This window comes from Scyliorhinus torazame, chromosome 20, assembly GCF_047496885.1.
Source record: "Scyliorhinus torazame isolate Kashiwa2021f chromosome 20, sScyTor2.1, whole genome shotgun sequence".
In the NCBI taxonomy this organism is placed as follows: domain Eukaryota; kingdom Metazoa; phylum Chordata; class Chondrichthyes; order Carcharhiniformes; family Scyliorhinidae; genus Scyliorhinus; species Scyliorhinus torazame.
In genome coordinates, this window is record NC_092726.1 from 26,016,273 (window position 1) to 26,028,527 (window position 12,255).

A 12,255-nucleotide genomic window follows, 5' to 3' on the forward strand; every position below is an offset into this window, starting at 1 on the left:
CCGTCAACCTTTTATCATTGTTCGGAGTCTGTGTTAATGTATCGACCTGAGAATGGAGGACAGGAACAACACGGGGTTAGATATAGAGTAAAGCTCCCTCTACACTGTCCCCATCACACACTCCCAGGACAGGGAAAGCACGGGGTTAGATACAGAGTAAAGCTCCCACTACACTGTCTCCATCAAACACTCCCAGAACAGGTACAGCACAGGGTTAGATACAGAGTAAAGCTCCCTCTACACTGTCTCCATCAAACACTCCCAGGACAGGTACAGCACGGGGTTAGATACAGAGTAAAGCTCCCTCTACACTGTCCCCATCAAACACTCCCAGGACAGGTACAGCACGGGGTTAGATACAGAGTAAAGTTCCCTCTACACTGTCTTCATCAAACACTCCCAGGACAGGTACAGCACGGGGTTAGATACAGAGTAAAGCTCCCTCTACACTGTCCCCATCAAACACTCCCAGGACAGGGACTGCACGGGATTAGATACAGAGTAAAGCTCCCTCTACACTGTCCCCATCAAACTCTCCCAGGACAGGTACAGCACGGGGTTAGATACACAGTAAAGCTCCCTCTACACTGTCCCCATCAAACACTCCCAGGACAGGTACAGCACAGGGTTAGATACAGAGTAAAGCTCCCTCTACACTGTCCCCATCAAACACTCCCAGGACAGGTACAGCACGGGGTTAGATACAGAGTAAAGCTCCCTCTACACTGTCCCCATCAAACACCCCCAGGACAGGTACAGCACGGGGTTAGATACAGAGTAAAGCTCCCTCTGCACTGTCCCCATCAAACACTCCCAGTACAGGTACAGCACGGGGTTAGATACAGAGTAAAGCTCCCTCTACACTGTCCCCATCAAACACTCCCAGGACAGGTACAGCACGGGGTTAGATACAGAGTAAAGCTCCCTCTACACTGTCCCCATCAAACACCCCCAGGACAGGTACAGCACGGGGTTAGATACAGAGTAAAGCTCCCTCTACACTGTCCCCATCAAACACTCCCAGGACAGGTACAGCACAGGGTTTGATACAGAGTAAATCTCCCTCTGCACTGTCCCTATCAAACACTCCCAGTACAGGTACAGCACGGGGTTAGATACAGAGTAAAGCTCCCTCTACACTGTCTCCAATAAACACTCCCAGGACAGCACGGGGTTAGATACAGAGTAAAGCTCCCTCGACACTGTCCCCATCAAACACTCCCAGGACAGATACAGCACGGGGTTAGATACAGAGTAAAGCTCCCTCTACACTGTCCCCATCAAACACTCCCAGGACAGCACGGGGTTAGATAGAGAGTAAAGCTCCCTCCACACAGTCCCCATCAAACAGGTACAGCACGGGATTAGATACAGAGTAACGCTCCCTCTACACTGACCCCAACAAACACGCCCAGGACAGGTACAGCACGGGGTTAGATACAGAGTAAAGCTCCCTCTACACTGTCCCCATCAAACACTCCCAGGACAGGTACAGCACGGGGTTAGATACAGAGTAAAGCTCCCTCTACACTGTCACCAACAAACACTCCCAGGACAGGTACAGCACGGGGTTAGGTACAGAGTAAAGCTCCCTCTACACTGTCCCCATCAAACACTCCCAGGACAGGTACAGCACGGGGTTAGATACAGAGTAAAGCTCCCTCTACACTGTCCCCATCAAACACTCCCAGGACAGGTACAGCACGGGGTTAGATACTGAGTAAAGCTCCCTCTACACTGTCCCCATCAAACACTCCCAGGACAGGTACAGCACGGGGTTAGATACAGAGTAAAGCTCCCTCTACACTGTCCCCATCAAACACTACCAGGACAGATACAGCTCGGGAGCGAGCGGGAGACTCCCAGAGTGGTGAGGGGATGATGGGAGTTGGAACGACTCCCAAACCCAATCCATTTGCACCAGGGCCGAGTGATGTAATTGCAGCTTCCTGCCACAAGGGGTGTTGTAGCTAAGCGCTCCACCCTTGTGATTTTTAAAAAGTTTATATTTCTTCTCCTCAGGGAGCCGCTCTGAAATACCTGCCGTCGATTGTCAACCACGTGATGTTGGTGTTCGACCCCATCGAACTCAGGTAGCCTTTCTCGCCGTCACTTCCCCTGCGACCTGCGATAACCTTTCACCCTTGTACCGGTCAATCAATTTTGGTTTGGAGCCATTCTGGCCTGGAAACAGGCCATTCAGCCCATCAACTCCATGCTAACACTCCCAACAGTCATCCCCTCTGGTCCTTGAAACATTAGCGAATGGGAACAGTTTATTGACATTTTGACTTCCATTGTTTGCGGTCGGTTGATGTTCTCCTCATTGCTTCCTCCTGCAGTGTCCTATTTACCAAGTTCATCCAGAGTATCCCGGACTATCAATTGGTGCGTCAAAAGCTCAACTGCATGTGTAAGATAGTGGAGAGCGAGCTCTTCAAGCAGCCCGGTGAGTGAAGCCCTGCAGCCCCTGGCGTGACACAGGCACTGCCAAGTGACGCACAGCACAGCCCCGGAGAGAGGCTGAGATCAGCGAGTACAGGAGAGAGGGAGGAGAGGGAGAGAGGGAGGGGAGACAGGGAGTTACAGGGAGAGGGGGGGGTTACAGAGAGAGAGAGAGGAAGGGAGTTACCGAGAGAGGGAGAGGGAGACAGGGCGCGGGATTCTCCCATGCCGGGCCGTATGGGAGAATCGGCGTTCGCGCCATTTTTTCCCGCCGCGCCGGTCCGACGCCGGTATCGATTCTCCGCTCCTCGGAGAATCGGCGCCATTTGCGCCGGCGCGTGCGGCGCCGGGCGCGTGCCGCTGTCCACGGCCGGGCCACCGATTCTCCGGTCTTGATGGGCCGAGCGGCCACGCGGAAACGGCAGAGTCCCGTCGGCGCCATTCACACCTGGTCGTTGCCGGCGGGAACTCTGCACGTAGGGTCAGGGGGCGGCCTGTGTGGGGGGGGGGGGAAAATGCTCCTTCACCGGGGCGGGGGGCTCCGATGGGGTCTGGCCCGCGATCGGGGCCCACCGATCGGCGGGCCGGCCTCGGCCCTATCTTATTACGCGGCCGGCCTCTGGACCCCCGCGCCATGTTGCGTCGGGGCCGGCGCGTTGAAGAAGGCCCCCGCGCATGCGCGGGTCGGCGCCGCCCCCAGTGTGCGCCAGGAAGTGAGGCTGGAGCGGCGTGAACTGCTCCAGTGTCGTGTTGGCCCCTGTGGGGGCCAGAATCGCTGGTGCCTGCGCCCGTTTCACGCCATCGTGAAGCGCGACGGCGTTCACGATGGCGCGGACACTCTGATCCACGACCGGAGAATCGCGCCCAGGGAGTTACAGAGAGAGAGAGGGGGGAGACAGGAAGTTACAGAGAAAGAGGGGGGAGACAGGAAGTTACAGAGGGAGAGGGGGGAGACAGGAAGTTACAGAGAGAGGGGGGAGACAGGAAGTTACAGAGAGGGGGAGACAGGAAGTTACAGAGAGAGGGGGGAGACAGGAAGTTACAGAGAAAGAGGGGGGAGACAGGAAGTTACAGAGAGAGGGGGGAGACAGGAAGTTACAGAGGGGGGGAGACAGGAAGTTACAGAGAGAGGGGGGAGACAGGAAGTTACAGAGAGGGGGGGGGAGACAGGAAGTTACAGAGAGAGGGGGGAGACAGAAAGTTACAGAGAGGAGGGGGAGACGGGAAGTTACAGACAGAGGGAGACAGGGAGTTACAGAGAGAGGGAGACAGGGAGTTACAGAGAGAGGGGGGGAGACAGGGAGTTACAGAGAGGGGGGGGAGACAGGAAGTTACAGAGAGGAGGGGGAGACGGGAAGTTACAGACAGAGGGAGACAGGGAGTTACAGAGAGAGGGAGACAGGGAGTTACAGAGAGAGGGAGACAGGAAGTTACAGACAGAGGGAGACAGGGAGTTACAGAGAGAGGGGGGGAGACAGGGAGTTACAGAGAGGGGGGGAGACAGGAAGTTACAGAGGGGGGGGGGAGACGGGAAGTTACAGACAGAGGGAGACAGGGAGTTACAGAGAGAGCGAGACAGGGAGTTACAGAGAGAGGGAGACAGGGAGTTACAGAGAGGGGGGGAGACAGGAAGTTAGAGGGGGGGGTGGAGAGACAGGGCGTTACAGAGAGGGGGTGAAGACAGGGAGTTACAGACAGAGGGAGTTATAGAGAGAGGGGGGGAGACAGGGAGTTACAGACAGAGAGAGGGTGAGAGAGGGAATTATAGGATGGTGTGTGAGAGAGAGAGAGAGAGAGAGTTGGAGAAAGATAGTTGAGAGAGAGAGAGGGATTACAGGATGGTGTGAGAGAGAGTTGGAGAGAGATAGTTGGAGAGAGGGATTACAGGATGGTGTGTGAGAGAGAGAGATAGTTGGAGAGAGGAGGAGTTACAGGATGGTGTGAGAGAGAGAGTTACAGGATGGTGTGAGAGAGAGAGAGTTGTAGAGAGATAGTTGGAGAGAGGGGGAGTTACAGGATGGTGTGAGAGAGGGAGTGACAGGATAGTGTGAGAGAGAGAGAGTTGTAGAGAGATAGTTGGAGAGAGGGGGAGTTACAGGATGGTGTGAGAGAGGGAGTGACAGGATGGTGTGAGAGAGAGAGTGACAGGATAGTGCGAGAGAGAGAGAGTTGTAGAGAGATAGTTGGAGAGAGGGGGAGTTACAGGATGGTGTGAGAGAGGGAGTGACAGGATGGTGTGAGAGAGGGAGTGACAGGATGGTGTGAGAGAGAGAGTGACAGGATAGTGTGAGAGAGAGTTGTAGAGAGATAGTTGGAGAGAGGGGGAGTTACAGGATGGTGTGAGAGAGGGAGTGACAGGATGGTGTGAGAGAGAGAGTGACAGGATAGTGTGAGAGAGAGGAGAGGGAGTGTGGTACAGGACAGTGAGGAGAGGGAATGGGAATGTGGTTCACAGCTGCTCGGTGATATCTGGCTCCCCCTGGGGAGTCGGATGTTGAACTGCAGCTGCTTCCTGTTGGAGCAGATTTTGAGAATGTTTGTGTCTGGGCCTTTCTCCCACAGAGTGCAGGGACATCCTCCTGCCCCTGATCATCGACCAACTGAGTGGGCAGCTCGACGATAACTCCAACAAACCTGACCATGAAGCTTGTGGCCAATTACTCAGCAGCGTTCTCCAGGTCCTGGACAGGAAAGCCATCGTGAGTAGCACTCTCACCCATCCTATCGGCCCACTGAAGGAGGCCGTTCGGCCCATCACCCGCCCTGACATATCCTTAATTCCAAGGGAGCACGCAATCATTTGGAGCACATTTGGCACAAATTATCGCGGGGAGGAATACGTCTGGTTGGGGTATATGTAGCAGCGAGATTGGCGGGGTGGTGGGGGGGGGGGGGGGGGCTTCTTGTCAACGTGCTGGGTGTAAGGGGACAGCCTGTCAGCACCTTTCTGCCCGATGACTCGTGCCGTTACAGGGACCACGTCAAACTCACGTCCAGCTGATCATGGAGAGGCTGCTGAGGAGGATTAACCGCACGGTGATCGGAATGGACCGGCAGGCCAGTCAGATTGTGAGTACCCCCGCCCCCCCCCCCCTCTCCCCGCCTCACTGTCCCGTCCACACTCCGGTACCAGGCTCTCCCCGAATCTCGTAGCCGCCGGACGGTGGCGCGGTGCGCTCCTCGACGATCAAGAAATCAGAATTCCGTCGCGGGAGAGGCAGTCGGGCCCTGTCGGTCAGTTTGGCGGAAAGTTCAGCGAGCGCCTCCTTCTACAATCCAGCCATCGAATTCTGCGCTCGCTTGCGCCCCCCCCCCCCCCCCCCCCCCCCCCCCCACCCCAACCTCCACCCCTCCACCCACTCTCCAAGAAATGGTGGTCTCTCCACTACAGTCACTTCAGGGGTGTCAGTTGGGTGTATGGCTCTGCGCGACACTTGCTCCCAGATCCCCTTACCAGTCACGCAAGGAGGCCATTCAGCCCATTCGATCCATGGCTGGGAGTTTCCCTTGAGCGTGGAATCTTTGCCAAGCTAGAATGTCCAACTCCCTCCAACCCTCCCCCTCACGGGAATCTTCGGCACTCAGCCTGCGGATCGCTTGGCGGTGGACTCCGTCTCCCGGCAACGGGGTGTCGGAAGGGAAACATGGCTTCTCCACTGGTAGCCCCAGGATACTAACTCCCTCTCTGACTCCCCCTACAGGGTGTTTTCATCGCCTGTATGATAGCCATTCTCAACCAGATGGAGGACAACCATTACACACACTATATCAACACCTTCAAGACGCGGCACGACATTATAGTGAGTAAACCTCTTTTCCGCGTATTCTCCTGTCATGGAGTCTTTTTCAGGATGGCAGTCGGTGACTAGTGGTGTTCTGCAGGGGTCGGTGCTGGGACCACAGCTATTCACAATATACATTAACGATCCGGAAGAAGGAATTGGAGGCATTGTTGCTAAGTTCGCAGATGATAAAAAGATATGTAGAGGGACAGGTAGTATTGAGGAAGCAAGGGGGCTGCAGAAGGACTTGGACAGGCTCGGAGAGTGGGCAAAGAATTGGCAGATGGAATACAATGTGGAAAAGTGTGAGCTTGGGCACTTTGGTGGGAAGAATGGAGGCATAGACTATTCTCTAAATGGGAAACTTCAGAAATCAGAAGCACAAAGGGACTTGGGAGTCCTTGATCAGGATTCTCTTCAGGTTAACGTGCAGGTTCAGTCGGCAGTTAGGAAGGCAAATGCAATGTTAGCATTCATGTCGAGAGGGCTAGAATGCGAGACCAGGGATGTACTTCTGAGGCTGTATAAGGCTCTGGTCAGACCCCATTTGGAGTATTGTGAGCAGTTTTGGGCCCCGTATCTAAGGAAGGATGTGCTGGCCTTGGAAAGGGTCCAGAGGAGGTTCCCAAGAATGATCCCTGGAATGAAGAGTTTGCCATATGAGGAAGACTCTGGGTCTGTACTCGTTGGAGTTTAGAAGGATGAGGGGGGGATCTTATTGAAGGTGACAGGATACTGCGAGGCCTGGATAGAGTGGACATGGAGAGGATGTTTCCACTTGTAGGAAAAACTAGAACCAGAGGACACAGCCTCAGACTGAAGGGACGATCCTTTTAAAACAGAGATGAGGAGTTTCTTCAGCCAGAGGATGGTGAATCTGTGGAACTCTTTGCCGCAGAAGGCTGTGGAGGCCAAATCACTGAGTGTCTTTAAGACAGAGATAGATAGGTTCTTGATTAATAAGGGGATCAGGGGTTATGGGGAGAAGGCAGGAGAATGGGGATGAGAAAAATATCAACCACGAGTGAATGGCAGAGCAGACTCGATGGGCCGAGTGGCCTAATTCTGCTCCTAATTCTTATGGTCTTATATATCTTATGGAACAGGCAAAGGCCACCTGGCCCTTTAAATCCACACCTGTTAACTCTGGCCGCCAATAATGCGATGACCATTTTATTCCAGATTAATCCATTAACTAAAATTCAATCCCCTCATCCGTCATGATGGGACCTGAACTCGCGACTCTCAATGGTTAATCCAGTTTTCTTGATTATTGGACCAATAATATTACCGTCAGGCTACCCTATTTGACCCAATGCATAACGTATCTACGATCTTGCCTCACCTCCAGAGCACCTTGACATAAGTGCGGGTTTGATCCCGTACCAGCCTCCCCGAACAGGCGCCGGAATGTGGCGACTAGGGGCTTTTCACAATAACGTCATTGAAGCCTACTTGTGACAATAAGTTATTATTATTATTACTGTCTGCTCGGCCCTGAGCTTATGAGAAGACACTGGCAGGGTCCTCGTGTAGCGTTTTGAAAATTCCAATGTGCATTTTGCTCATTTGAGGCTGCCACACACACACGCACCTGTACCAGCAGAGGGAGTCTATAGGGAAGCACGTTCTAACTTGAAATGCTCTTGGCTGAATATCGAACTGTTTCTGCCCCGCCTTTGAGCCTCACACTATTCATCAAATGTTCTGGCATCACGACAAGTGCCTGAAGGTTTGAAAACTGACATGACCTCCATGTGCTTCCTTCCCAGGACTTTCTGATGGAGACTTTCATTATGTTCAAGGATCTCATTGGGAAGAATGTATATCCGTCGGATTGGATGGTGATGAATATGGTGCAGAACAGGTAGGGACATTCGCAGGAAGGAAAGAGACCAGAGTGTGATTCCACGATATGGATCCAAAACCTTTGAGGCGGTGTAAAGAGTAGGGATTAATGGGTCCTTTTCAAATTGGCAGGCAGTAACTAATGGGGTGCCACAGGGATCGGTGCTGGGACCCCAGCTATTCACAATATATATTAATGATTTGGATGAGGAAACAAAATGTAACATCTCAAAGTTTGCAGATGATACCAAATTAGGTGAGAGGGTGAATTGTGCCGAGGATGCAGGGATCCTACAGCAAGATCTGGACAGGTTGGGCGAGTGGGCAAACCAATGGCAGATGCAGTATAATTTGGATAAGTGTGAGGTTATTCATTTTGGAAGCAAAAACAGGAAGGCAGATTACTACCTGAAAGGTTGTAAATTGGGAGAGGGGAGTGTGCAACGGGACCTGGGTGCCCTTGTACACCAGTCGCTGAAGGTAAGCATGCAGGTGCAGCAGGCGGGAAAGAAGGCTAATGGTACGTTGGCCTTCATTGCGAGAGGTTTCGAGTATAGAAGCAGGGATGTGTTGCTGCAATTGTACAGGGCCTTGGTGAGGCCACACCTGGAGTATTGTGTGCAGTTTTGGTCTCCTTCTCTGAGGAAGGATGTTCTTGCTCTCGAGGGAGTGCAGCGAAGGTTTACCAGACTGATTCCAGGGATGGCGGGACTGACGTACGAGGAGAGATTGACTAGGTTGGGATTGTTCTCGCTGGAGTTCAGAAGAATGAGGGGGGATCTCATAGAGACGTATAAAATTCTAACAGGACTAGACAGGGTAGATGCAGGGAAGATGTTACCAATGATGGGTGTGCCCAGAACCAGGGGTCACAGCCTGAGGATTCAGGGTAAACCATTTCGGACAGAGATAAGGAGACATTTCTTCACCCAAAGAGTGGTGAGCCTGTGGGATTCATTGCCACAGGAAGTAGTTGATGCTACTTTGAATATATTCAAGAGGCGGCTGGATATAGCACTTGGGAAATGGGGTCAAAGGCTATGGGGAGGAAGCAGGATTAGGCTATTGAGTTGGATGATCAGCCATGATGGTGATGAATGGCGGAGCAGACTCGAAGGGCCAAAAGGCCTCCTCCTGCTCCTATCTTCTATGTAACATGGCCTCAACAGACCATTGTTCTGGGCATATAACTTTGGAATGTATCCCCTCCCCCCACTCCTCAGCACGGCGGGCATTAGAACTGAGTGCCTCTCGCTTCCCCTACCATTTATCCTATTCCTATCCTGACCACCGATGCGGGGTTCAATTCCACTCTGGTGCCTGGTATTGATTCAATATCGAGAAGCCAATTCATCCTGTCCCCGATTCCAAACTCTGTTCCCCTTCATCCCTCATAAACCTTGGCGGCGGGGGTGGGGAGGTCACATTTGGTCCCGAGATGAGCATCCGACCTCAAGCGCTCGTAAAACGAAACACGTCCCCCACTGCAGGGTGTGATTCCACGATTGAGCACTTGACGAGCAATCCTGAGTGCGCTCACAGCTCCACCAACAACCAAGTTAAGACTATCAGGGATGTGGCTTATTTACACCTGCTCGAAGCAACATTCATACTCAGGGACCCGTTCCCTGCAAACAAAAGGTATAGGTCCAAGCCTTGCGCCCTTTTTTGAATTACCCGGATGCTTGGGGAGCCTATAATTCCTAGTTGCTCTCTCCTTGGCAACACCTCAGCCAATCAGAGTCGACTTGCCAACCAATCCCCCCAGTGTATTGCTCTGCTCGTTCTTCCTTTTGTCCTGATCGGTGCGAGGTGAGAAACTTTGACGATACGTTTCAGCCAGATTAAAGAATGAATAGTAAGGTGAATCCAAGTAGGAGATCGCCTTCTTTGTGGTCAGATTTGCTGCCTTTCTCTCTCTCTTTCTCTCTCTGATAGGGTCTTCCTCCGTGCCATCAACCAGTTCGCAGTTGTCCTCAACAAGCTTTTTCTCGACCAAGCAAATTTTGAGTTGCAGGTGAGTGGGAGATTTCTCTCGTGAAGTGAAGGAAAACGTTACAGAATACCTCAGAGAACAAAAGTGGGAAGGGATGGAGAGAACGGGGATGAAATCGATGGGGGGAATCGTTGACTGTCAATCTCTACCACCGTGTTTGGAGGCAGCTAGGGTTGTCACAATGGAGGGTTGACGGCCTGCTGCCTGTGCGTCAACAGAGATGCGGGCACCTCGCTCCCTGATGGGTTGACACTCCAGTGCGGTATTGAGGAACCTTCAAACCTCTGTCCCTCACACGAACGAAGATTCCGGGCCTACCTGCTCCGCGGTGCTCCAAGGCCTTGGGGTCCTTTCTTCGCCAGCAGTCCCAGCCATGGTCATTGGCGCCTTCCAGGGGCTGCCGGCTGATCCGATTGGCCGGAGGCTCCAGAGGGCAGGACCTCCCCCTCCCCAATGACGTCCCCCCTCGGCCCCCATTAGTCTGGCGTCCGCACCGCTTATGGCTTCCGCTCAACAACGGGAAACTATTCCCCCTGACACTTCCGGCCTGCGACCTCTGACCTTTGAACCTCGCAACACCCTGGACGGATGGGCCAATCGTAGTGATTCTTCCCGATCTTAAAGCCACCACTTTAAGGAGAAACGGCGGCGTTGTGGTAATGTCATTGGGCGAGCAATCCAGTGGCCCGGCCTAATGCTCTGGGGACAAGGGTTCAAATCCCACCACGGTAGTTGGTGAAATTTGTGCAGATTGTCGTAACAACACATCTGGTTCACTAATGTCCTTTAGGGAAGGAAGTCTGCCGTCCTTACCCGGTCTGGCCTACATGCGACTCCAATGTGGCTGACTCAACTGCCCCTCCGAAATGGTCGAGCGAGAGACTCCGTTCAAGGGCATCTAGGGCTGGGCAACAAACGCTGGGCCTGATCAGCGACGCCCAGTTCCCTGAATGACAAACGCCAACGTTCTTTGTCAAAATGGTGACGGCCTGTGTGGAGTTTGCACGTTCTCCCCGTGTCTGCTTGGATTTCCTCCGGGTGCTCCCGTTTCCTCCTGCAGTCCAAAGATGTGCAGGTTAGGCCATGATAAAATTGGCCCTTAGTGTCCAAAGGGTTACGGTGATGGGACAGGGTTGTGGGCCTAGTTAGGTTGCTCTTTCAAAGGGTTGGTGCAGACTCGATGGGCCGAATGGCCTCCTTCTGATTCAATGATTAAGGAAAATATCAAGTTCGATTTCTTTCAATCTTTCCTCAGAAGCAAATATCTTGGTATGTGGAAACTTTTCCAAATTTCAATTGGCATTACCCTCCAGACTCGACATTTTCCATGATTGATATATATACCCTTATTCTCGACTTCCTTTCATCATCAAGATTGAAGCTGTATGATCTTTCGGCGTTGATCAAACCTAACCTCGCCGTCTTCGCTTCTCGGACCGGGCCTACTCAATTCCAACCGGCCACACCCAGTCGTGTGTCGTGACCATCCGGCCCGTAGCTTTCCTAAGGTTGGGATCCCATTCCTACCTTGCCTCACGTTTCCCAGACTCTCCAGAACCATTCAGAAAATGGGAACCCACCCCCGCCCGACTGTCCGCCTGACGCTCTCAGTGCCGACGAACTGTCGGGGGTCAGGTAAGGCCTCTTGTTTCCCGCCCCCTCCCCTCAGGCGGGCGTGAAGGAGTGCCTGCCGCCATTTTGAAGAGGAGTCCTCCATGTGTTCGCCGAGCTGCTTCAGCAAAGCTGGAGGCCGTTCAGCCCATCGAGGCCATGCGAACCCTCTGCGGAGCAATCCCGTTCCCCTGCCTCGCACCCTCCCACTCTACCCCCTCAAATACCCATCCAGTTTATTTCTGACATCCGTCATCATCCCCTCTGTCACCGCCCTTGTGGGCAGGGAGACTTATTACAACTCGATGAGTAATAGGAGTTGTTGCTCACATCCCCCCACGCCCCCCCCCCCCCTCCACATCTCTCACCTAAAACCTTAAATCTGTGCCCCCCCCCCCCCCCCCCCCCCCCCCCCCCCCCAGTGCTTGTACCATCAACTAACGGGAATAACCTTACTTTCATAGAAGTCCTACAATGCAGAAGGAGGCCATTCGGCCCAGCCAGTCTGCACCAACCCTTCGAAAGAGCGCCCTAACCTAGGCCCAATCAGTGCTCTATTCCAGCAACTCCACC

At 53.2% G+C, this 12,255-nt stretch overlaps 1 protein-coding gene across 1 annotated transcript in view; it reads left to right on the forward strand.

The window, feature by feature from the left end:
• LOC140397001 (dedicator of cytokinesis protein 5-like) overlaps nucleotides 1–12,255 on the forward strand; it is a 120,653-nt gene that overhangs the window by 75,259 nt on the left and 33,139 nt on the right. The window contains 7 exon segments of the mRNA XM_072486023.1: nucleotides 2,023–2,093; nucleotides 2,343–2,449; nucleotides 5,008–5,144; nucleotides 5,419–5,514; nucleotides 6,147–6,245; nucleotides 8,000–8,094; nucleotides 10,014–10,092. Coding sequence (XP_072342124.1) covers nucleotides 2,023–2,093; nucleotides 2,343–2,449; nucleotides 5,008–5,144; nucleotides 5,419–5,514; nucleotides 6,147–6,245; nucleotides 8,000–8,094; nucleotides 10,014–10,092 — 684 coding nt within the window.